The sequence below is a fragment of the Thamnophis sirtalis genome, unplaced genomic scaffold (assembly GCF_051295495.1).
Source record: "Thamnophis sirtalis isolate CommonGarterSnake01/CBP01778 unplaced genomic scaffold, rThaSir2_p1.2 scaffold_3, whole genome shotgun sequence".
NCBI classification, from domain to species: Eukaryota; Metazoa; Chordata; class Lepidosauria; order Squamata; family Natricidae; genus Thamnophis; species Thamnophis sirtalis.
Window position 1 is genome coordinate 150,370,716 of NW_028261383.1, and position 26,507 is coordinate 150,397,222.

The 26,507-nt window shown below is 44.1% G+C and overlaps 1 protein-coding gene across 1 annotated transcript in view; it reads left to right on the forward strand.

The window, feature by feature from the left end:
* TIMELESS (timeless circadian regulator) overlaps positions 1–26,507 on the forward strand; it is a 61,278-nt gene that overhangs the window by 20,986 nt on the left and 13,785 nt on the right. Inside the window, exons 9-24 of the mRNA XM_087710400.1 lie at positions 1,080–1,167; positions 2,862–3,041; positions 4,078–4,295; positions 4,450–4,553; positions 5,544–5,713; positions 6,972–7,100; positions 8,120–8,271; positions 9,316–9,413; positions 9,928–10,051; positions 10,665–10,866; positions 14,338–14,489; positions 16,711–16,796; positions 18,130–18,253; positions 19,984–20,066; positions 20,755–20,897; positions 21,875–22,112. Coding sequence (XP_087566526.1) covers positions 1,080–1,167; positions 2,862–3,041; positions 4,078–4,295; positions 4,450–4,553; positions 5,544–5,713; positions 6,972–7,100; positions 8,120–8,271; positions 9,316–9,413; positions 9,928–10,051; positions 10,665–10,866; positions 14,338–14,489; positions 16,711–16,796; positions 18,130–18,253; positions 19,984–20,066; positions 20,755–20,897; positions 21,875–22,112 — 2,291 coding nt within the window. The remainder of the gene's footprint in view (positions 1–1,079; positions 1,168–2,861; positions 3,042–4,077; positions 4,296–4,449; positions 4,554–5,543; positions 5,714–6,971; positions 7,101–8,119; positions 8,272–9,315; positions 9,414–9,927; positions 10,052–10,664; positions 10,867–14,337; positions 14,490–16,710; positions 16,797–18,129; positions 18,254–19,983; positions 20,067–20,754; positions 20,898–21,874; positions 22,113–26,507) is intronic.

Consider the following 26,507-nt stretch of genomic DNA (forward strand, 5'->3'; position numbering starts at 1 on the left):
TATTATTGAGGAGTTATCTTTGATTTGAAATAAATAGATAGGTATCAGCCTTCACAAATGATTCATTTGTTAAGGTTGTTATGATTCATAAATTAGCACACTTGCTCATGTGAAATCAAGGTAGAACTTGGGACTGCTTTTTCTGAAGAATATATTCAACAGAATAGATGTCCACAGAAGCCAAGTTTCTAATCCTGTACAATAATCCATTTTCCCATTTGCTGAAGAGAGATTGTTTATCTCAATAGTTCTCAACCTTTTCTTCACCATAGACCTTCTGTGGCCACAGAGCCTGGCCATGGATCACCAAGACTTAACTCAAAATTTAAATTATAACATTTCTTCAAGCCTTCACAGACCTTCTGATAACATTGCGGCCCCCAAAGGGTCCATGGACCAAAGGTTGAGAACCACTGGTTTATCAAAATATTTAAAATTTGGGTGATCAAGAAACAGAAGAAGAGGGAAGGAAAAAAAAAGAGTATAAACTGTTTTCAGCTTTCCATACTAAGGAAGGTTTAGATACAAATTTGTAAATTCCACAGCTTTATGTAGACCAGAAATTACTAGCTGATTAGGTATATCGTTATCATCTCATTAATTCTGCCAGAACACATGAATAAACATTTCAATACTGGTGATAGAATGGGGTTGAACTGTGCAGGAGAAAAGGAATCTTGCAAGAATGAAGTCCAGCACACTTTCAGTTGGTTCTCATCATGCATGCTTCACTGGACAATGTTTAAGAGATAGAAATGGACAGAGGGAATTGACTATAGTTATTGCCTGCCTAACAGCAAAACAGCTGCTACCAAAGTAAACTCTGGGTAGGTTAGCCAGAAGTAGTCTGGCCTTCTCTAAAGTCAGTTTCTGCTTCTTCTTGTTGAATCTTGTTCAAAAGATGGTATTTTGATAAAAGAATCAATTCAGAGAATTGATTCTCTGAAATCCTAAAAAATATACAAAACTAGGCCTTGGATTTGAACTGAATGAATCAGCTTGGAATTCCTTGTTGAATGATTTTGGAATAAGTTTCAATACGTAGTTGAAACACTTTTACCTGTTTTCTTTTCCCTTAGACACTCTCGCTTTGGTGGCTGTTATGTTATTCAGGGCTTGAAAGCTATTGGGGACAGAGATGTGGTGATGCACAAAGGGCTACACAATGTAAGTCACTTCAAGTTACTATGTGCAAGGCTGGAGAGGGTGGATTTTTTTCAGAATGCACATCTATGTAATGTTGAAGGTATTTCTTCAAAAGTGTGACACTACTTTTTGCACTTATAGGAAATGGAAAAAAGAAAGCATGAGATGCTATGGGCACATGGATTGTCCTCAAATCTGCCTATCTAAAGCTTTGTCGCAGTAACTCTCACTGAAAGTGTTAATATAAGACGACTACAGTTGTTGGGTTTCCTAGTCCCCTGTGCCATCATTTATGCGTTCAGAAATTCCTGGACTTCCTACACCAGCGACGTCCTACACCAACAAAGGCCCCTGAGCAGCTCATTCCTTTTTCATAAGTTGGCTTCCAGTTTTCTTAGCATATTCAGTTGGTTGAGGTCAAGTTTCAGAGCTTCTTTTCCCTAGCTCATAAAACTACTGGATTATAATCTAGATCAATCCACAATTGTAAAGAAGTAATTGCACCATCATCAACCATGTTTTCTAGGCCAAGCAGACCATATACGTTTAGATTAGACCGGAGGTTCTCAACCACCGAGGCACCGACCACTAGGAATAGGGCAGCACATGTGAGCGAAGCCTCTTCCAAACATATACGGGATCCAGGCAGGATGCGAAACATGCCCCACCTCCAGTTTTTCCATGGAAAAACCTCCCTCCATTTAACTGGTCCCTGGTACCCGAAAGATTGGGGGCGGCTGGATTAGACCTTCTACATCAGGGCTGTCAAACACACAGCCCACGGGCTAAATGTGTCCCTTGCTGGCCACGCCCATGCCTGATTTATCAAAGGGGGGGAAAGTTGTGAAATGTCATGTGACATCACTGTAACAACACGAGTTTGACACACCTGCTCTAGATAAAGCTAATTTTTACAGAAACTAATGTGCATTAGAAAATGTTCTGATTAATGTCATTTATATATGTTGCCTACTCACTGAAGATGATCACTTGAAAAACATTATAATTGCCAAGCTGTCTAATATTATAACTACACTTTATTAAGAAATGGAATTTTTTCTGCAGAAAACAACATACCCATGGTAAACTTTCCATCTGGTAGTCCCAAAGGTGCTTTTTCAAGAGGCAAGTGGACTTTTGGGGGGGAAGGGTTTGAAGATGTTTTGCTTGTCGTCCAAGAAGGTTCTTCAGCTGTGACTGGATGGTGAGGAATGGAAGGATTTATGCTCCTTGCAGTCAACTTTGCATTCTTTTATAGAGTTGTTGAGGCCACCTGGAGGTTTATCTGTGTTGTCAGAGTTACCTGTGCAAATGAGTGTGGAACCTGCTTGGAACTGTTGAAAGGACTGTGTTATAGACTGGAGATAGATGATATTGTATCCCTCTCCCTCTGTTGAGAGAGGGCTGTTCAGTTTTGACCTAGATGGTCTCTTTAACCCCTCTTTCAAACCAGAGGTCCTCTCTGTCCAAAATGTGGACTTTGCTGTCTTCAGAAGAGTGGCCTTTGTCTTTTAAATGAACATGGACTGCTGAATCTTGTCCTGATCGGTTTGTTCTCTTCTTGAAAAAGCACCTCTGAGACAACCATGACCTGGATGACTGACAACCGCCATAGACATTTCCATCTGGTACTATTTGGAACTAAGATGGAAGGCGTTGAATCTGTATTCCCCCTTCTTTCCATCTTACTCATATTCTGCCCCATTCCTGGACAGGTGAAGAACTACAGCCATGATCTGGGCAAGGAGGTCCGCCGGGTGCCAAAAAGGCGGCAGCTTGCCAGTGATGGTGAAGGGCCTCCTCGCCGCTCCGCCCTAAACGTGCGCCGCTTCCTCCATGAGTTCTGTGTGGAGTTCTTGGAAAACTGTTACAATCGTCTCATGTACCTGGTCAAGGTGAGAAGGGGTTTCAGGTGAGGAGTTGGCCAAATGCAGGGTGCCATAAAAGAGAAGAGGGAGACATCTTAGCCATCTACAGCCCTTGTTTATAGGACAGGGCAGCAATCAGATTCATTGGGATTAGGGTGGCTTCACTGAGCCAATTTGTACCCAGGTGGGAGTTATTAGAAGTCAAATTTTTGCACTTCAGTGATTCTTGTTCCTCTTCTAGTGCCAAAGGGAAGAATAAGAATATCATTGCTCCTTATCCACAGTGGAAAGTTCTTGGAGGTTATTAAAATGCAGGATATTTCCTTTAACGTTAAAGACCAGTATATTTGATGGATCCCTTCCATTTATATTGTATTCAACATCTAAGGCTGTTTTGATGTTCTGATATCTTTGGCGATAGATTTGGGGAGTAAAAAAGTGTAATTTCTTGCCCAGTTGTAAATTTCTCCCCTATGAGAAATTCTTTCTCTTAGAAGGGCACCAAATATTTCCCCCCAATTCTGCCGTTCCTTTAACAACTGTTGAGGGAATACGTGATGAAATTGACTCAAATTCATTTGTAGCAATAGCTAAGTGCTATTGCTACAAATGAATTTAAACCAATTTCATCACATATTCTTATATATCACTTCATAGTGTTTTACACTACAGCCCTCTCTAAGCAGTTTACTGAGTCAGCCTATTCTCCCCAACAATCTGGGTCTCCATTTTACTGACCTCAGAAGGATGGAAGGCCTAGTCAACCTTGTGCTGGTGAGAATTGAACTCCTGGCTATGGGAAAAGCTAGCCTCCAATACTGCATTCTAACCATTATGTGTCACCAGGGCTGCAGACTGATGTACTGTTACTGTTCCAAGTGCTCAAATGTTGTTTTACACCTGTTTAATCTCCATTATTTGCATTTTAAGGTTTTTAATTGTCTTGGCCTTTCAGATCTGCTTGTATTCTAGAACTGAGTGCATCTGATAGGGAGCCAAAAGAACAGAGGCTACATATGAGGTGATAGGTGGCCTTGGACATTCTCTTTCTTTCCTTCCCCAGGATCACTTGCTCAGGGAAAAGGCCCAACAGCATGATGAGACCTACTACTTATGGGCTATCGCCTTTTTCATGGCCTTCAACCGGGCCTCTTCTTTCCAGCCTCAACTGGTTTCTGAGACGGTTGGTGTTCGGACCTTCCATTTCATTGAAAGGAGTCTGACCAACTACTATGAAATGAGCATTGTAGATAAGAAGGATATCACCTCTTGGTCTAAAAGGTGAGAGGACCTTCTCACTATGGAGTATTCCGTGGAATTCTTGTACTTTCTTTTTCTGTTTGCCTGTGCACTTTTAAATAATGCCATTTTTCTCATCTCCCTATACAAAGTCAGATGAATTCCTGCTTTTCAACTTCTTTTCCTTGTCTCTCAGAATGCATCTGGCTCTCAAGGCTTACCAAGAATTGCTGATGACTATGCATGAAATGGACCGTTCCCAGGAAGAAGCTGTGCGCAACAGCAGCCACGTCCTTAAGAGTGAAGTTTTTTTCATTTTCATTTTTATATATATCAAGTTATTTCCTGGAATAACATTCTAGGTTTTCTGCTGGAAGTAGAAACCAATTGTAATCTGTACCTATTCTCAGGGAAAGGCTCAGAATTACATTTGCTTGGAGAGAGAGGCTCACAGATAAATCTTTGGTCCAGAACTCTTAACACGAATGGGCAACTTACTTGAAGCATTTTAAACAGGAGTTTTGTTTTTGTTTTGTTTTTGTTTTTGTTTTATTTTTAAACAAACAAAAACAAACAAAAATATAAAACAAATACAACCTCCTTCCATTTCATATAGCGTTCATTTGGTTGCAAGATTTTGTGCGTCCTTTCCATGGTCACCACTTAGAATTATATATCAAATCGCAAATTGTTCATTAGATAAACATGAGTACATTATTGTTATATGTCAATTTTTCAACTGTAATTATTATTCATTCATTTTAAACAAGATATTCTAAATATTGAATCCATACATACAACCTCATTTTGCATCAATAGTTCAATTATTATTCCTACATTTTAAACAAAATATTCTATATATTGAAATCATACATACAACATCATTCCATTACATCGTTCTAATCTGTTTAACAGTGCTAAACCCTTATAGTATTGCATATATCATTCAAAACAGGAGTTTTCTAGCCATTCCCTGAAGATATTATAAATTGAAGTTGTAGTCTTCTGAACATATACTCAGTTCTCTATTACTGAACTTGGTACCCCTAGGAACCTCCATGTTTTTCTTATCAGATTGAATAATTTGCTCAGCAAATACATTTAAAAGTATATTTGCTGAGCAAATAGAGAATCAAGAGAAAAGCAACATTGGCCTTTTGGCTCCCAAAATTAAACTACATTGGGGAGAGGGGGAAATCTTACCACTTTATTATTACTTTCCGGCTCCATTATATAGGGAATGTTGGTTTTGCTTGGATGAAACTAATGACAAGCACTTCCTTCCTCTAGATAACATTTTCTACTTGATGGAATATCGGGAGCTGTTCCTCACTCTTTTCCGTAAGTTTGATGAGAAAAAGCAACCCAAGTCATTTTTGAGAGATCTGGTGGAGACAACTCATCTTTACTTGAAGATGCTGGAGAAATTTTGCAAAGGGAGAAAAAACCTAGTGGTCCAGGTATTTTGGGGTATGGGGATTGATTTGATTTCCTTTCCTTTGAATTTCCAATTATTTCTTTAGGAATTTTTTTGGTCAGTGTACATATTTATTCTTTTCACTGTTAACCGATTTTTTCTTCAAGAAGCTAATGGCTTCCTTCCTTCATTACTATGTTCCCCATAAGTGGTTGGTGTCAGTTCTGCCATCTTCAGCTCTGCGCCTTGCCGGCATCCTGCCATCCAAAGTTGGAGGTGGTGAGGACAAATGGGCAATAAACTTGTATGGGGATGTAATGGGAAATAGTGAGGGGGGCATGACAGCTTGACGAAGACCAGGAAAATACCGATCCAGTTCGTGCCAGTTCTCAAGGCCATGCACCCGGAGAATGGAATGCGGATTGCCTGAAATATCTCAGCAATTCTCAAAACACCTATGCCAGCTCCTCATTGGATGAAGACAAACCGTTTAAGGGGGGCAGGAGGCTGGGATGAAGGGGAAAATCTATAATCTTTTGCACAGGAATCTTAGTTCTAGCCTGACTTAACTGCAGCCAGCAACCTTTAGTAAAAGAAACCTATCCCTTCACCTAAATGGAGCCAAGGGTCTTTCTTTTCTAAGGAACCTAACTGCGGCAGTTTGATCTGTGAGAGAGCAGCTTAGCCAATGCCATATAGAAAGCTGAGTTTGAATCTACCTACCGTGTTTTATTGTTATTGCTATTTGTTGTTTTTGGGTTGCCGGGCGGCTGGTCTTTTGCGAGTGGACTCCTGAAGAGCCTGGCGCAGGAACAGAAGGGCGTGGGCAAGTTTCAGGGGTGAACAGCAGCCATAAGATGACCATGCTCCTGAGTAGCCGCTCGGCAACCTCCCTTCTCCAGCCGGGCAGAGCGCCACTCATTGACCTAGCGGTATCCCGAAGGCGCCAAGCTCTACCAGCGCCTGTTCCCCACCCCTGGCTCCCACAGTTGGTGCCTTTGGGATACTGCTAGGTTGGTGGGTGGCGCTCTGCCTGGCCGGAGTTGTCCAAGGGGCTTATTTTTGGAAGAGGGCTTATATTTTTGCCCACCCCAAAAATCTGGCATGGCCTTATTTTCAGGACATGCCATATTTTCGGGGAAACACAATAGAATCTAGATTAACGCTGGAGGATCTTTGGCCCTCTAGATGTTGCTGAAGTAAAGTTCTCAGTGACCCCAATCAACATGGCAAATAAGTCTTCTTTTCTATTATTCTCTTTTCTCAAAGCACGATTCAGAAACTGTTTTGTTTTGCTGCAGAACAAGAACTACAGGAGGAAAAAGAAGTCAAAGGCTCGTTCTGCTCGGCCTGGGGTGCAACCCCAAACTCCTGAAGAGTTGGAAGAGGTGTGGCCAAAGCTGATGGAGCAAATTGATAAGTGCATAAAGGTAAGATTAATCTAGATGGCAGGAAGTTGGCTCTTCAGAGTGCAGATGCCAGGGCTTCTGGGTTCCCATCTTGCTCACAATGAGCAGAAGTCCTTCTCCTTTTGGGCATCTTGTCTTGTAAAACAAGATAGGATTCAAGTGGCAGAAGGTGCCAGCTGGGCACTTGTTGAGGTGATTTGCAAAGGCTAGGCTTTCAGAGAGGAGTCTTTTCTTCTGCCTGGAGGTACCAGGGCTGGAACCTATTACTTTCTGCATACAAAGCACAAATATTCTGGCTGAGCCTTTCCCTAAAACCTTTGTATGAATTCTTTGTAAATGAGCTATGGAAAAAAGACCCATTGTAACATCTTGGGGTGGGGGGTGGGGGGTGGGGGGAGAGATACATCTTCAATAGCACACAACCCTTGCAAACAAAAGAAGAGCTCTCCTGGATATCTCTATAGTTTTTTGCTGCTGTGCAAATTGTGTTACTTTGTTTCCAGATCAACCTTTGTAGAAGGAATATGAACACTAGATCCTTCTCCCCTTTCTCTAAAGCGATTTGATGGTGGGTGGAGGTATTAATTCCTTTTGTTTACATAGTTCATTTTAGCAACTTGCTGCTAGACTGCTTTCAATGCCAAGTTTTTCTTCCCATCTTTTTATCCTTTGAGCCCAGTTTGACAATTTGCTACAACAAGCTGACCTTTTAAAATGGTTCTTCCTAATAATTACAAGTTAGTGCTATTTCCCGAAACGTCATAAAAGGGGGCTAGAAGAAATGATGGCTCTTGCTATTGCCTTTTCCATCCTTTTCAAGTCATTCCTGTGCATTTCCATGCCGTTCCAGTTTATTCTTGATTAATTTACACCTGCGTAAAACTTGCTTTGGTTAACTGAAATTCGTTTGTTGACTATAGCAAGATGCAGAATCTTTTGTTTGGATGTATAACATTTTGTGCTGAAATTTATTTCTGTTGAGAAAAAAACAAAAAGGATCTTGCTGTCACAGGCTTCCATCCAATACCTTTTCTTGCCAGGATTTTGAGTCACCTCCAGATGATGTCATTCCTTTTGATGCCGCATCAGAAGTTCCGTTAGAGGAGCAGCGAGCTGAGGCCATGACACGTATCCAGGACAGCTTATTAACTGGCCAGGCACCAGAAGCACTCTCACTCTTGCGCTCAGCAAGGTAAGAGAGCAACTTTAAAGGTGCAACTGTGTGTCCTTTTAGCTTTCAGATAAAAACTGCAGATCTGTAAACTGTTCAGAGCAATATCTTATCCTGATTCAGCCAGGTTATTGCTCTCCAGCAGCTGGAAATGGGTCTAGAAGGACAATGATTGGATAGCGGAGTCTGGTCATCAACACATAATTCAGAATCTTCTGAATTCCTGCACAGAGGAGGAGGCTCTCAATGGTTTCAAATGAACCCTTCCAACTTTATGGTTCTTCAAAACGTCAAGCTTAAGACTTTTTTTTTAAAGTAAAAATCCGATTAACAGTCTTATTTAACGAATAAGACTATTATAAAAAGATGAAATCAAGCGAGCAATTTTCAATTGTTTTTATATGCACAGTTAAATGAAAGGTTTAAGGTAGACATTAGGTCAAGTGAGCAGCAGGAGATAGAATTTTGAGCTGAAATTTGTACAAATGTTGTACATATAATAGCTAAAAATGTGTAAACCTTTGTTGAAATTTGAAACTGTGTGCAAAAATGGCAAGACTCTGAAGTACTATAATAGAGGAATGGTTGGAAAAGATGACAGATCTAGCAGAAGTGGCAAAATCAATTTATTTGCTTAAAGAAAGAACAACTACTAAATTGATCAGTGAGTGGAAAACCTTTATGGACTTTTTGGCTTAAAAAAAAGAAAACATAAATTTATGGTTTATAGATTTAATTATTGGAAAGTGTAGATTGTGGAAAGAAGATGTAACTTTAGAAACAAGGGAAAATATAAATGTACTGATAGTTTCTGTTAAGAAGATCAGAAGCCACTTCTTTATATCATATTGCATTTCTCAACAGTATCCATTTGAGATTTATACACACACCTCCAAATCAGTTATATTTTTTGAACCTTTACAATAACAGTTGCTAAGCAATAGATGGATATTGGTGGCTCTGTGTTTAACCCTGCCTGTAGTGTCTGCAGTGCTTGATACTGAGGAGAAGGGAAATTTATCTATCTCCTGCACTTTGCTAACCTTCCTTTGTCTGCTCCATAAGGGAGGTGTGGCCCGAAGGAGATGTGTTTGGATCATCCACTGTTGATCCGATTGAAGAAATGGAGCTGCTGAAGCAAATCTTCTTTGCCAACCTCCCTCGTGAGTATACTTTCTCATGAGTATACAACTTCCCTGAGACTGAGACTTGAAACAGCCGTAGTGGCACAAGGGTTAGAATGCAGTACTGCAGGCTGACTCTGCTCTCTGCCAGGAGTTCGATTCTCTCAATTAAGGTTGACTCAGCCTTCTGAGGTCAGTAAAATGAGGACCCAGATTTGGGGGAGGGGGGCAGTATGCTGACTCTGTAAACCACTTAGAGTGGGATGTAAAGCACTGTGAAGCGGTATATAAGTCTAAGTGCTAGTGCCTTCCTCTTATCACTGCCCTTTGTGGATTCTTTCAACAGTTTAGGATACCTTGGTCTTTTTCTGGCTGGATTGTTTTTTAAACAGCAGCACAACACTATACAGATCCCTAAGGCAGCATTTCTCACACTGCTATAACAACAATGTATCATGCATGTATGCACAGAAACAATTTTCTCAGGCAAGACTTTTGTGTTTCTGAGCTGGATTAGTGGCATTTTCCCTTTAAACTTTCTGTGTGTATTCAGGGCCGGCAGCAACTGACCCAGATGAGTCTGAGGAGGCAGCTGAGGATGAGGAAGTTGCTGAGGAAGAGTTGGCACCTGTGCAGGTATCTGAAAAAGAGTTCAACTTCCTGGATTATGTGAAGCGGTACGTTTTTTCTCAGCCTATATTTATCTTCTCTGTGCAAAGAGTATTTCAGATGTCAAACATTTCCGTGCATTCTTACCCTACCCATAATACAGGTAGTCCTTGACAAAAGCCCATAATGGGATTTGCCCATTATGGTTGTATGTTGTGATCTTTTTTTTGCGGTGGTCATTAAGTGAATCCCACAGCTGTAAAGCGAACACCGTGATCATTAAGCGAAATGGTGTTTCTCTGCGGGTGTGATTTTTCCAAAAACTGTAAGCGAGTATCAGGTTTTGGCTATGGTAAAATTTGGTTGTGTGACCGTGGGATGCTGCAAATGACCCTACTTGAGGCCGTATTACCAAGCACTTATGTTCAATCATGTGACCACGGAGGGGGCCCAATCATTGGAACTTCAAAACCAGGTCGTAAGTCCCGCTTTCCTGGTTTGTCATAACTTACACCAGCTGAATTAGTTGACTACTAGAAACAGTAATGGATGCATCTGAAAACACTGAAGAAGCTGAATGTTATTATTCCCTTGATGTTCTGAGTTCCAGGCTGGGTGCGCAAGTAATCTTCCCCCGCTGTTTCCCAGAACATGCCTTCATGTCTGTATCCTGTGGTGCAGGTTTGCTAGCGCGAATGTCGTCAAGGCCTACGTCCTGCTGTTCAGAAATTACCGGCAGAACAGCCCCCACACTAATCACTGCGTGGTCAAGATGTTGCACCGCATTGCCTATGACCTCAAGATGGAGGCCTTACTCTTTCAGCTTTCGGCCTTCTGCCTTTTCAACCGCCTCCTCAGTGACCCTGCCGCCGGAGCTTATAAGGTGAGGTGGAACAGGGATGTGCATGGTTGGTTATGAGTTTGATGAGAGAGATTAGATTTGACCTGTAATATCAAAACCGTCGGCTACAACACAGGGAAGGGTTTTTTGAGTTTTGAGTTTTATTGGGATTTATATGCCGCCCTTTTCCCTGAGGGGACTCAGGGCGGCTTACAACCACAAGGGAGGGGGGTGCAGTGTCAAAAACAGAACAGTATGTGAACAAGAAAAAATAGTAAAAACACAACTTTCGTTCAGCAATCAAACACTCGGGCGGGTAAATTGGGAACCTATCCCCAGGCCTGCTGGGAGAGCCAGATCTTGAGGGCTGCGCGGAAGGTCTGGATAGTGGTGAGGGTACGGATCTCAACGGGGAGATCGTTCCACAGGGTCGGAGCTGCAACAGAAAAGGCTCTCCTCCGTGTGGTCGCCAGTCGGCATTGACTGGCAGATGGGATTCGGAGGAGGCCCAGTCTGTGCGATCTAATTGGTCTATTTAGGGAGGTGATCGGCAGAAGGCGGTCTCTCAAGTACCCAGATCCACTACCATGGAGTGCTTTAAAGATGGTCATCAGTACCCTGAAGCGCACCCGGAGACCAACAGGTAGCCAGTGCAGCTCGCGGAGGACGGGTGTAACGTGGGCGAACCGCGGTGCGCCCACTATCACTCGCGCGGCTGCATTCTGGACTAGCTGTAGCCGCCGGATGCACTTCAAGGGCAACCCCATGTAGAGCCCATTGCAGTATTCCAGCCTAGAGATCACAAGGGCTCGAGTGACTGTTGTGAGAGCCTCCCGGTCTAGGTAGGGCCGCAACTGGCGGACCAGGCGAACCTGGGCAAATGCCCCCCTGGTCACAGCTGACAGCTGGTGGTCAAAAGTCAGCTGTGGGTCCAGGAGGACTCCTAAGTTGCGGACCCTATCTGAGGGGTATAAAATTTGACCCCCCAGCCTAAGCGTTGGTGTATTAGCCAAATTATTGGGAGGGAAGCACAACAGCCACTCGGTCTTGTCCGGGTTGAGTACCAGTTTGTTAGCGCTCATCCAGTTCTTAACGGGAACTTAAAGGGAACAGACATCCATACGTACAGGTTGTCCTGGGTCATACAAACGGTCATAAGTCACACTTTTCAGTGCCATTGTAACTTTGAATGGTCATTAAATGCACTGTTGTAAGTGGAGGACTGCCTGTATTGCATGTGTCTTATGCAGCAGCGTTTGCCCTCTAAAAAAACCACCGCCTCCAAGATCCGATTGGCCCCTGCTGGTCTATGGAAGACCTGGATATGTTCCAGGTGTCTGGAGGATTGCGAAGTTAAATCACCCATTAAATCACCAATTGAGTAGTTTCTGTTTACCGTATTTTTTCAGACTATAAGACGCACCTTTTCCCCTAAAAAATAGGCTGAAAATCTGGGTGCATCTTATACAGCATTTTTTTGCCTCCGAAACCCCGCCCCCTTTGCAAAAATGGCCGTACATAGCTTGTAGGAGACTTTCAGAGAACTCCTGGGGCTGGGGAGGGCAGAAATGAAGAAAAAGTGGGCTGTTTTTTGCTCAATTTTGCCCCCCCCCAGCCTTCAGGAGCACTCTATAAGCTTCCTAATGCCCTTTTTTGACAAAAAAGGGGCCCGTTTTCTCCCTCATTTTTGCCCCCCTCCCTTCCCCAGGAACACTCTACAAGCTTCCTAAGTGCTATTCATGCCCTTTTTGGGGGTGGGAACGGGCTCTTTTTTGCGAGGTTTGCAATGTGCAAAACTTTTTTTTTAATTTGTCTCTTCAAAACCTTGGTGCGTCTTATACTCCAAAAAATACGGTATCTGTTTTGGATTCTTGTTTGGTGACATTTTTTTTTCATTTTGCATATGTGTTTTATTATTTTCATGTATTATTTAGCTGCCCAGTCAGGTTTTAGGTACATTTCCTCACTTCTGTATTTAAAATGGATAAATGCCGGACCACAACTTGAGCAATGTCAAATGGTGAACTTTATTCAGGTAGTCCTCAACTTACAACCATAATTGAGCCCAAAATTTCCATTGCTAAACAAAATAGTTGTTTTGCCCCCTTCCATGACCTTTCTTGCCTCTGTTGTTAAGTGATGCAGTTGTTAATTTAGTAACATGAATGTAAAGTAAATCTGACTTCCCTGTTGACTTTGCTTATCAGAGGGTCACAAAAGGTGATCACATGACCCTGGGATAATGCAATCATCACAAATACATGCCAGTTGTCAAACATCCAAATTTTGATCACATAACTATGGAGATATTGCAATAATCATCAGTGTGGAAAATGATCTGAACTCATTTTTTTAGTGCCATTGTAACTTTCAATAGTTACTAAATGAATAGTTCTAAGTCAAGGACTAGCTGTAATACAAATTGCCCAGGTTGAGGTGGGTGCTTTTTTTAAAACTATAAAAGATATTTCAGGACTTCATCTGCGGCTCAAAATGTATGAACCATGCTATCTGAAGCTGCAGCACACCATCTATAATTTAAATATACGTATGCAGAAAAGCAGAACACACAATCCTGCAGTTCTGATAAGCTTCTTCCAGTGGAGAAAGATAGGATAGATTGGGATTTCTGAATTCAGAATTCCTAACCAGTATTCATCCAGTTCTTTTTTTTTAAAGCTTTATTTGAATATGGAAATCAGACCGCAACAGCTGTAGAAAAGAGGTCTGCAAAAATAATTGAAAGTTTTAATCCAGAAGTTTCGCAAACATAGAAATAAATGAATATATATCCTAAATTTCAAAAATATTTTTCTGTGTTCTTAATTTGGACATGCATCCTACTTTCTCCCATCTATAATACAATATCCCTAAGCAGTACTAAAAAAGTATACAGAATATAGGTCAGCAATCTGCTTCACTGGGAAAGCAAGGGAACATTTATTTATTTATTTATTTATTCATTCATTCATTCATTCACATTTGTGAACTGCCCATCTCCTTCAGAAAAGAAGAATCTCCTTTAATGAAATGCTTCAAAATATTAACATCACTTATTATCAATAACTGGGACTAGGAACTGTTGCTAAGCGACAGGGTCATAAGGCACAATATCGTGTGATTGCTCTTGACTTCTGACAGCAGTTTCCACAGTCCCACTTGCCATTGTTAGGTGAATCCCATGTGGTCACAACATCCTGTAGTCATGTTATCAGCATTTACAATTCTATTAACTCTGCTTATCTGAAGTTGGCAGTGAAGATTTCATATGACCACAGGATGCTGTGATGTCCTAATTATGATCCAGTTGCCAAGCACATGAACCAGGATCATGTAACCGTGGGGATGCAGAAATGACTGCAACTGTGGGGACTCGTCGTAAGCCCTTCTTATTCAGCCTGCTTATTGAACTTCGAATAGTCATTGAATGAGTAAACGTTAAGTGAGGATCACTTATATTCTTTTGAGCTTTTGGACTTACAACAAACAAAACAAAATGCCTGTAAATTTTAGGAGATGGTGACCTTTGCCAAGTACATTGTGGGCAAATTTTTTGCCTTGGCATCAACCAACAAAAAAGCTTACGTGGAATTGTTGTTCTGGAAAAGCACAGCTGTGGTTCGAGAAATGACTGAAGGCTACACAGAGTTACAGGAAGATGGAAGGTGAGCACAAGGATTTTGGTTAACACCTAATTTCTAGGGGTGGGGAACATTTTGAGAAATGTTGCACTGGATGCTGGACTACTACCCCCATAGTATTGTCTGTAAGTTAAGTATTAAATAACACAGGGAAATACCTCCAGCCATTTAGACAGCGTTCTCAGTTTTAAGGAAATTATGCGTTGCGGGGGAGGGGGGTAATCAGAGTCAGTACGAAACTTGGTCTTGATCCAGCCATTGATCTGACCCCTAAAAAACGGAAAGGAAAAACCAGGAGTTGCTATCTCATATCCAGGATACTAAAATAGAGGTGGGGAAAAAAGGCAGCTCCCTAATTTCTCTGATCAAACAGGCTTTCAGGATATAAGGACTTGTGCACACACTCACCTTCAAGTCACTCCTGATTCCTGGTGGCTACCTGGACTAGTCCCTACACTTTTCTTGGCAAGTTTTCACAAGTAGTTTGCGGTTGCCTCCTTCATAGGGCTGAGAGATAAGAGTACATATCCCAAAGTCACCCAGCAGACTTTGTGCCCAAGGCAGGATTAGAACTCGCAGTCTCCCAGATTCTGGGCCAGTGTCTTAACTACTACGTTAAATTGCTTCTCATAGATAAGTGTTCTGACCCCTCCCCCTCCATACGGTGAGGCACTCAAGACAGGGATTACTGCTAGACAATTTATTCACAGTAAATTAACACACTGACAAGACCTGGGCAGCATTCCAGACTTCCAAGATAAGGAATATACCCGAGAGCTTCTCCAGCGTTGGTATAATTAGTTGAATCCTGCAAACAGCTTCCTCCCAAAGTCTCTCCTTATATACTCTCTAATTACAGCCTAATTACAACAACCTGGGTCCAATTATCTTCTGTATCTGCGTAGTTGTTCTCGGCGTTTCTCTGCTCGCCTTTGTTTGGCGTCCGGGACCAATTCCCTCTGCACCTCCTCACTGCTCAAGGGTCTAACATCCTCACCACTGCTCCAGGGCCTGACCTCAGATACCAACTCCCTTTGGTTTTCACCGCTGCTCCATGCCTCAGGTGCCTCCTGGTAGCCAACCAGCCTCTCTGGTCCCTGCTTGGAATCGGAACCCTGTCCAGTGTCCTCCACATCTTGCAGAGCCGACTCATAAGGCCCCTCGCTGTTGGAGTCTGTTTGCAGCTCCAATGGCTCCTGCTGGGCCACAACAGATAAGGATATCTCCCTATGAAAATGAAGCTGCTAGGTGATGTCATCCATTGGCAAGGGGTTAGTCATCATCAGTATGATAACTTGACTACATGCCTCTGCTCTGCCTGACCATATAATGCTGTCTTGGTTCTTTCTCAGTATGTGGAATTTGTGGTGGTCTGGATGGAGGGGAAAAAAAAACAGGCTTTGACTTAATCATAGTAAGACCAAGTGGCTATGGGGAGGTTACCCTCCCTCCCCTCTCTTCCCTAGTATCTGGATCTGAGGGTTTTGGTTCTGAGTGAGGCTGGACACCCCATGCTCAGAGCTGATGTGTGATTTGTGTTGTCTTCCTATAACTCCCATCTTGGATCCGAAAGCCCTCCTCACATTCTTTACGTACAACCTGGTTGGATTTCTGTAGCTCTACCTGGAGCTGCCCTTGTAGACCACCAGCAGCTGCAACAGGTCCATTAGGCAGCAACATGGATAATAACAGGTGCACCTAATTACTGCCTATGAGCCGCGGTGGTGCAGTGGTTAGAGTGCAGTACTGCAGGCTATTTCTGCTGGCCGCCAGCAGTTTGGCAGTTAGAGTCTCATTGGTTCAAGATTGACTCAGCCTTCCATCCTTCCGAGTTTGGTCAAAGGAGGACCCAGATTGTTGGGGGCAATAGGCTGACACTGTAAACCTCTTAGAGAGGGCTGGAAAGCACTGTGAAACAGTATATAACTCTTAAGTGCTATTGCTATTGCTAATAGGTGCTTCTCAACATGCCCATGTAATGCCACTATTCTGCAAGTTGCACTGGCTCTTGATAGGTTTATGGGTGCAGATCAGGGTGCTGGTTATCACCAATAAACCCTACCTGGCAGAGGACAGGTTAACTTTATATCAACATGTTGGTATATCAAACAATGCTGGATGCCATCAGTTCTACATAAATCCAGAAACCCTATGAATGTTTTTCTTCCTGCAGAAATGTTCAAATTTTAGATAATATTTCATGGGGAAATTTTCTTAGTAGGATATTTCTTTCTTTCCTTCATAGTTCCAATTCACACAAGGCTTCCCAATGGACTGAAAAAGAGGAGGAGGAACTTCAAGAGCTCTACCACAAGTATAAAGAAGTGGAAGGTAGGTACCTAATTGCTGGGAGGGGACATCGGAAGAAAAACCAGTTGATAAGTAGTGCAAGATCAAAACTCACTTTAGGGCCTTCCATTCTGTAGTTGGTAAGAATGTAACTGAGCACTTGGGGTGAGCTGAAACTTTCATAAGAAAAGTTTGGGATCCCATAAGGAAGACTCTTATTTAGTGGCCCACTGCAGTACAGTCCCCAGTGTATTCCTGACTCCTTTTTTTGGCGCTCTAGTTTTGAAATGAAAGAGAAGTTTCTGATGGAAGAGATTTCCAGATCTTTTTTCATAAGCAATCACTATGTTGATGTCCCAAGCTGCCTGCCTTCAGTTGATAGGTTCTCAAATTCCAACCTGCTCTAAAGCCGGGCAGCATTGTTCTAGGGCTCAGGTGAGTTCTAGTACTGTGGGTGGTTATTAATGGTTTCGTCTTGGGTGCTCTGATGGGTTTGTTTTTAATCTTGTAACTCTCCCAAGGTCACTTGTATGAGGTGGGAGACTGTATAAATGAACTAAATTAATGCTCTTTTCATAATTGGCACAAGGTAGCATTAGCAGGATACTTTTATCCTAGCACAGCAGACTACATTGTCAGAGCATGCTGTGTTAATGCAGCTCTTATAAGAGAAGGTTTCCTTCACATTTTGTTCTAAAGAAAATAAGGGAAAGGATGTGTGTGTGTGTATTTAAAAATGGGAAGTGTAGTTTTGAAACTGGTGCTGTATTGCAGAAACCCTGAAGGCTAGTGGTCAGCAAGAATGATTGGTGGAAAACCATTTAACCAAGGAGAGGATTATCCTTATACATGCTACAAATGGCTACTAGAGCCATAACTATAGGCACATGTGCGTATAGGTAGTGCAATTTACATCCACAATGGAGCCCAAAATTTCCATTCCTAAGCAAGGCAGTTATTAAGTGAGTTTTGCCCCATTGTATGACCTTTTTGCCACAATTGTTAAGTGAATCACTGCTGTTCATAAGTGAATCGTGTGTCCATTAAGCGAATCTGACTTCCCCCATTGACTTTGTTGTCAGAAGCCAACTGGGAAAGTAACAAATGGGTACCACATAAACACACCCCAGTTGCTAAGTGCTCGTATTTTGGTCATGCGACTGGGGATGCTGCCACAGTCATAAGTGTGCAAACTGGCCATAGGTCACTTTTTTCAGTGCCGTTGCAACTTCAAATGGTTGCTAAGTGAATGGTTATAAGTCGAGGACTGCCTGTATAATGCCCAACCCAGCTCTTTGGCTTCTCTCCACTGTCTTAGCCAAAGTCCAAGCATCGGGTCTTCTGTTCCCTCAAAGTCTTGTTTTCAACTCCTCAGGTGAAGATGTGCTTGATAACATCCTGTCACATATCGGCTCCCATCACCGGGGACGAAAGCGGGTAGCCAGGAAACTGGTGCAGTTGGGGTTGGTGAGCAGCATGCGAGACTTTCCTCCAGAGAGGTAGGTCATGTTAACACTTCTCATGAATTCAGGATCTTCATAAACAGATTTATTTTCAAAAAGCAAAAGATGAGCGGGATGAATCGATTTGGATGCATACAGATGCTACTAGGGAAGGCTCAGATTTCTTGAGATGAGCAACTAAACTCTCTGTCCGTAGCTCTTTCTTACTGATAATTTCAACCATGTTTCCCTAAATAGAGCTCCATCTTTCTACCCTTTAGTCTCTTGCTTACCTTGATTGTGGAAGCGGAAAGGTGTTGCTAATGCTACTTCCATCACGCTTGCCAAGCAAATACCTTTTCTTGGCTAGGAGCTGTAGTAACAGAAGAGGCATCAGTGGGAAGGATGGTTAAAAGATGAAATGGGTGTTTGCATTGCCTCTTAACATTTTTGTATGCTTCTTCAGCTGTTATGTATTTTATTTCTTGTTTTGTATCTTTTTATTTATCTTAATGTTGGGAGCCACCCAGATGGATGGCTCAACTGTTCTAGAGATGGATGGCTATAAAATGTATTTTATAAATAAAACAAGGATATATAAGTTGTAGGATATACTGTATTTTTTGGACTATAAGACGCACCAGAGTATAAGACGCACCAAGATTTTGAAGAGGTAAATTAAAAAAAAAAAAAAAAGCTTTTGACCTCCCTGGCCCCCAGGAGCACTCTGTGGGCCTCCAAAACCCTCTGCACTCCTTGTTTTTTGCGAAAAATGGGCCCGTTTTCCCCTCGTTTGTGCCCTCCCCAGCCCCCAGGAGCTCTTGGCAGGCCTCCCAAACCCTCTGCGCGTCCCTTTTCACGAAAAACAGGATGCGCAAGGCGGGGTTTCAGGATGCTGTATTCAGTGCATAAGATGCACCCAGATTTTCACCCTCTTTTTTGGGGGGGGGGGGGAAAGGTGCATCTTATACTCCGAAAAATATGGTAGATAGTTCTTGGTCAATGATGGTAATTAGGACCAGAATTTCTATTACTAAGCAATGTAGCCATAAAGAGCGACATCATGTGACTGTATCACTTGGTGACGGCAATCCCAGCACTCCTTGTTGCCATTGTTAAGTGAGGTAGTTAAGTGAGTCCCAAGAGACTCACAGGCAACTACAGTCCAGGAAGGTCAGGAGTGGCTCCTGCCAAGCAGGATAGGAGGCAAATAACTTGCCAGAGCAACTAACAGCCTTTCTTGCCAGCTTCCCCATTGATTTTACTTGAGGGAGGCTATCAGGGAGCATTGCAAAATGAGGATCATGTGTGTACAGGACACTGCAGCTGTCGGAAGTGCGAACCAGTAGCCAAACTCCCAGATTGTGATCTTGTGATGGTGGGAATGCTGGGACAGCTAGAACTTGGAGGACTGGTCATAAGTACCAGTCATTCAGCACCACTAGTTTGGAAACTAGTTAAATGAGAACTACCTGTAGTTTTGACCCACTTAAAAAACAAAACAAGCCATAATAACCCTCCCCATTTTGCATTTTGCCTAGAAATCCTGGCCCCATTCATTTGGCTGTTGTTATCATTCTGCCCACTGTGGCTTCTGTTGCCCAACAAACTTAATGTGGACCCTTAGCAGCCAAAATATTGCCTTTCTCGATTAGAAGATTGCTTTGAAAAAGAAGCAACAAACCAAAACTGTACATTTTGATGGGAGAATTCAACTCTTTTTGTTGAAAAGGCCATCTGTTGCAACCTGTACTGTAATGACAAGCCTAGTTAATTTCCTTTGGCAGGAAAGGGACTCGCATTGTGCTATGGACAGAGGAGCAGGAGCTAGAACTTCGCCGGCTCTTTGAAGAGTTCCGGGACTCCGATGGTGAGACTGCCTGACTGCTTAGCCAGAACTTCATCTGCATAGTAGAGCTCTGGTGCCTGGAGGTGTGAGATAAGCTGGCTGGAGATGAGGAAGCTGGGACCAGAAATGTTTTTAAGGCCTCACAAACCTTTTGGGTAGTGAATTCTCTACTACGGAGGGATTATTTTTCAGTGACCCTCCTAAAGCTAAGAGTTACTCATCCCTGTTCGGCAATCTCTGCTTTTTCTGTCTCCCAAGTTTTGAATTGGCTTTTCTGAAATAATTATAAGTAGTCCTTATTTAGTGACTACAATTGGGACCAGCAACTTGGTTGTTAAGGGAAGTAAGCAAACAAGACTGTGACTGTGCTTTTGATCTTACAGCACCTTTCCCTTGCTTTATAGACCTGCAAAGATTAAAAATGTGGAGATTGATCGTAAAGTTACTTTTTCATCGCTGTAGCAACTGCAAATGGTTGCTAAATCAAGCAGTTGCTAAACAATGACTACTTATAGTACTTTATCAATATCCCCACAGAAAGAATGTTGCACATTGGCATCAGAATAGGAATTTCATATGACATCTTATTTACTTGCTCTGGGTCACTCGATAAAGTGAATTTCTTGGAACCAGCGGGGGAACTAAATAGACTTGGCCTACTCCTTCTGTTTGCTCACACTGCCTTTTCCTCTCTTTCCTCTCTCTGTAGATATCCTGTCCAATGTAATGAAGCACATCACAGCGAAACGATCAAAAGCCCGCATTATTGAGAAGATGCTTAGCATGGGGCTGGTGTCTGAGCGTAAGGAGCTTTACAAGAAGCGCAAACGCAAATCTGGTTCACTTAGATCGGTATGCTCCCTCCCCCCCCAAAAAAATTCTTTTTTCCTATCTGCACACCTCACTTTGAAAATGTGAGCATGCCCACATCTATGCATCTATAGCATCATAAATCCTGGGCTAGTTTGATTTATTTAATAGTGGGAGGGAAGGGGTATATCTTAAGCTCTCACAGATGCAGTTTCTCAGATACGATCTTCTTTGAGTTTTCCACCAAAGGTGGTTTTTCAAGAGGCAGCTGTTAGAACTGGAGAAGCTTCTTGGATGAGGAGCGAAAAGTCTTCAAGGAAAAACAAAGGAAGTCCAGTTCCCTCTTGAAAAAACATCTTCGGGACAGCCGTGACCTGGATGACTGAGAATCTCCTTAGTTGATCTTTGAGCTTTCTTCTTTCCTCCAGCTCTACTTCTTCAAACATGCCTTTTAAAAAAAAAAGCCTAGAATTATTATTCTAGTCAAATTGACATTTGCTTCAGTCTGTCAATCTTTTCTAACTGAGCCTTTCAAAATATCAGATAAAACAAAAATAGCTCGCAAGGGATATCCAAAATCTTATCTTTCGTTTAATATAAAATCTCCTCTAAGAGCCAAGGTGGCGCAGTGGTTAAATGCAGCACTGCAGGCTACTGCTAGATCAGCAGGTCAGCGGTTCAAATCTCACCGGCTCAGGGTTGACTCAGCCTTCCATCCTTCCGAGGTGGGTAAAATGAGGACCCAGATTGTTGGGGGCAATATGCTGACTCTCTGTAAACAGCTTAGAGAGGCCTGAAAGGCCTATGAAGCGGTATATAAGTCTACTGCTATTGCTATTGCTATTGCTAATTTGAATCAGCCAAAACTAGTGGGGGTGGGGGTGATAAGACTGCTGTTACTGCATTTGAAGTAATGGTTGTTTTTCTCTCGTGTGGATTATGGAAGGAGGAACACCCTAATTTAGCATCTCCTGCTGTTCCGTACTCTTAAGAGATGGACTTAAGTTTCTTTCTTTCAGAATAAGGCCTCGTTCCCCAAAGATTCTGAGGTGCCTGACCTGGATGAGGTAGTTGTTGAAGATGAAGAGGAAAAGGACAATTTGGATAGTGAAGAAGAAGAAGAGGATGACGAAAAAGAAGAACTGGCCAAGGAGGATGCTGGAAATGACAAGGACCAAAAATCCTGGGGCGGGTGGTCCAAGAAAATGTGGGGAGATGCTTCAGATCGAAAACTTGTGCAAAGCCTCAGACAAGAAGGTGAGAAATTGGTCTCCATGATTGCAAAAGGAGGAACTACAGTATACTGTGGTGATGCGGTCTAGTGTCACAGAATTGTAGTGCTGGGACACAAACTCAACTTTTTAAACTCTCAGAATTTCTCCTCCTTCAAATGATATTTTAAAAAATTATCCTGATATCTCCTGCACAACCACCCAGAGTGGTGTGGGGTATGGGCTAACCAAATTGCCTAACTTCCAAACTATATAAACTTTGCATCCCCAGTGGCTATAGAAGAGGTTTATCAGGAGAGACAAGTAATCTGATTGGAGATGGGAATTTTTGGAGATTGCTAATTGACGTAAAGGGCTTTTTCCCATGCATTTCTCCCATAATCCCCACGTGTTTTCCATAGTTTAATATGGGCCTAAGCACATCTAATAGAATGTATTTTATCTCTTCAACTCAAATGGGGTTATTTTTCCCTTTTGTAATTTGCTTTTCACTTTTCCCTTCCCCATTATCCTTGCAAATAAAAAGCCCCAACTCCTAGGAACAATTTTCCCAAATAGACCTTTTTTTGTGATGGGCCTTAGGTCATGAAAGTCTACAACAATTTTTTGCTGATTTTGCTGGTGTTCCTGTTTTTAAGAACTTTGATACATTAAAGTGTACTGGTTTGGAGGGGGCTGCCCACAAGCTGTGTTCTGAAATGGGACTTCCTATTTCATGACTTTTTCCTTCTCTTTGTGTAGAGATGGCCTTCAGAAATATGATAAGGTGGATCTTTTATCTAAGAGGACTGCTGATGGATATCTGCAAGGGGAGGGGGATTTTAAATTTGTGTGATTATGTTGATACAAAGGTGTCTGATATCCTGATGTCAGTATGTAATAGGGGCTTCTCCTGTGTGCTGCTCCGGGAATCCAATCATGGGTTAACTTAGCCTTCTAGCCTTGAGACTGAGTATGCAAATATCAAAGTTACGCCTCCTCTGACTGGACTTCCGCTTCCTCCCCAGTCCTTATTACTCAGTCAAGCCTACGAGACTTATTTTCAACGCTCTCTTGATTAATTGCTAATATTTCTAGGTTAAGGATGAAATTACTTGGTTTTTCACTGTGGATTTCTTGCTGGATTGGAGGTAAAGCGGCAGATTGCTGTCAGCAGATTCCTCCCTCGCTGTTTCCCTTAAAGGGATATCGGATCGCTGCAGCTGGAGTGGGGCTTCTCCGCCTGCCCTCCCTTATCATCAGCGCGCAAGGAAGCTGAGTCTCCCAGCGCTGCCACCCCTGCCGGATAGCACCCGCCCGCGGGCGCGGTCAGATCCGAGGCTTTGGCTTGTCGGAGCGGGTCTTCCCCCCCTTCCCCGCCTCCCTCCTTTGTGCCCTCGCTGGAGCGGCTGCCGGAGGATTACAAGGATCGGCTGTTTGGGAATTTCCCTTGCGGTTCCTTTGAATTTCGCGCCTTTGAAGCCGGTGACCTTATTTGGAAGCGCTTTTCACGCATGCGCTCTAACGCCTGGGATGAGAAGGCAAATTTTGTTCGCGCGCTTGAGTCTGCGCACTGCTTCCGCCCCTCCCTTTTCCCTCACTCGAGTTTGCTGACTCAGGGAGGAGGTCGCTTCTCTTAGTCTCTGCTTCCACGTGGCGTTCTTGGCGAAGTGCTTTCAATTGCATTCCTTTGTCTCGCTGATTGAGCTCTTTCAAACTCATATCATGGCTGATCAATTGCAAGGTACTGTCCGGCCAGTTTCTGAGCCCCGTTCCCCTGGCGAGGGAGGGGCCAGCCCTGGGCCCAACAGGGCCGCGACCAGGGCCTCTACTAGTAGGCCTCGAGCCTCATCTACTGTTCGGGATAAGTCGCACAAGCGCAAGGACAAGGCCAAAGTTCCCCCCAAGGCATCTGGGGCTCCCATTTCTTCCCCTCCGGTTTTGGTTCAGCAGCCTGTGTCTCCGGTGAGGGTTGTTGAGCAGGGTTGGTCTCCTGATATTCAGCTTCCCCAGGGCCCTATTCCCGAGGTAGGGGCTTTCGGGCCTCGTTCTCCCCCAATTATTTCGGAGGCTAGTGGGGCTTCTCTTCGTTCACCTCCACGCGCTGGGCCCTCTGCCACGTTCACCCCCACAGCTGCAGGCCTCAGGCCTCTGGAGGGCCAGGATTTGGGCCTTTCTGCTGAATTCTACAGCATGATCTCAGAGGCTATTTCCAGAGGGGTGGATGCGGAATTAGCACGTAGATCCCAGGTCTCCAGGCCTACTCTGGCCTACTCAGGCCTGGCTCCCCAAGCAGTACAAGGGGATTCTTCCATTCTGCAAACTGATCCTCCTTCCCCTTTACACTCTGTGTTTAGCGCACAATCTCCCTTAGTGGAAGAAGGTGAAATCCAGGATAGGGAACTCTCTGGTGACGAGGGCCTTCCTGTGGACCAGCCTCCGCCCCCTGGGCTTTTCAGGCACACTCTTTTCAAATCCCTGCTATATAAGGCCAAGACTACCACCCACATGGGGGAGGCAATTTCTGCAGAAAGTGCTGCTGTGGGCCTGGATGCCACCGAGCGGCTCTTTGCTGAGCAGGTGGCTCTGCAGGATTTTATCCCATCTCCCAAGCTTTTTCTTGATTTAATCCAAAAGCAGTGGGATGAGCCGACCGCGGTTAAGCCCCCTGGGTCTGGTGATAGGAAGCTTTTCACATCTTCCCCAGAGTTGGAGGCCCTCCTGCAGTTTCCCACAGTGGATGCTCCCATAGCGGCTCTTGCTTCACCGGCGTTAATTCCTTCTGAAATTTCGGAAGGATTGAAGGCCGAGGACCGCAAGGCCGAATCGGTCCTTCGCAAGACTCATCAGGCAGCAGCGTGGGCCTTGCGATCAGCCACTGCAGCTTCCTTCTTTAATAGGACTTCTTTAGTTTGGCTGAGACAGCTACAGGAAAGGCTGGATCCGGAGGAACTGCGCCTCCATCAGGATGTCACCAAACTGATAGCGGCCCTAGAGTTTTCTGCTGATGCCACTCTTAGCGCGGCAAAGTTTGCTTCCCGAGCCGTGGCTTCCAATGTGGCCTCTCGCCGTTTGCTCTGGCTCCGCCACTGGCAAGCTGATATCAAATCCAAGTGGCGTCTAGCATCCACGCCCTTTAAGGGCGGGGCCTTGTTTGGTTCAGTGCTGGATCCAATTCTTATTGAGACTCGGGACAGACGTAGGGTGCTTCCCTCCACAAGTGCCCGTGTGGCCAGAAGGCCACAGCCTTATGGTAGACGGCAGCCCTTTCGGTCTGGGGACTCGGGGTTTACCTCTGCCCCCTGTGTCCCCAACTATACCAGGGGGTTCTCCCAGGCACAGGACCGTGGCCAGGACCGAGCCGGGGCCAGAGACAGGGGGCGCCAGCAGAGTCAGGCGCAGAGTAGACGGTCATTCCGAGGAGCGGGCAACCGATCCTTTCGCAGATACCGCTGACTCGCAGGAGGTAGGGCCCATAGGAGGACGTCTCTTGGCCTTCGCCCACCGGTGGGCGGAGCTCACGTCAGACGCCTGGGCCCTTCAAGTAGTGAGTTTGGGTCTCACGCTAGAATTTCTATCCATCCCCCCGAGGAGGTTCATCAGGTGCCCTGTGCCCAGGTGCCCGTCAAAGCGGCACCTTATGGACACCGAGATATCTCATCTTCTCACCATCAGGGCCATAGAACAAGTTCCCAAAGGGCAGGGAGGCCTAGGGTTTTATTCCATCTTGTTCCTAGTACCAAAGAACTCCGGGGGATGGAGGGCAATCCTAGATTTGAAACAGCTCAATCAGTATATCAAGTACCAAAAATTCAAAATGCACTCTCTAAAGAGCATATTGGCTTCCATCCGCCAAGGCGACATGATGACTTCCATAGACATCAAAGAAGCGTACCTCCATGTGCCCATTCATCCGGCACATCGGAAGTTCCTGCGGTTTCACTTCAACGGCCGTCATTATCAATACCGGGCCTTGCCATTCGGCCTTTCCTCGGCCCCGCGCACGTTCACCAAGCTTCTGGCAGTATTGGCAGCCTCCCTTCGCTCAATTCCAATACGCATCAATTGTTATTTGGACGACGTGTTGGTGCTGTCGTCCTCTCGAGATCAGGCCCTCCGAGACCTACAGGTCACGATGGACGCATTGCGGGACCATGGCTTTGTCCTCAATCTGCCCAAGAGCCACCTGCGCCCAACCACGTCCCTCCTTCATCTGGGAACCACCATCAACTCGATGTCGTGCGAGGTTTTCCTGTCTCCGGAAAGAAGGCAGAGCATATACCGCCTAGCGCAGCACGCGCTATCCCATCGGCGAGTACCGCTGCTGTCGCTTTCCAAGCTGCTAGGGAAGATGATCTCCTGCATCAGCGTGGTGCCCTGGGCCAGGTTCCATGCGCGTCCTCTCCAGTGGTTCCTGCTGCCCTTCCAAAGAGCGCATACC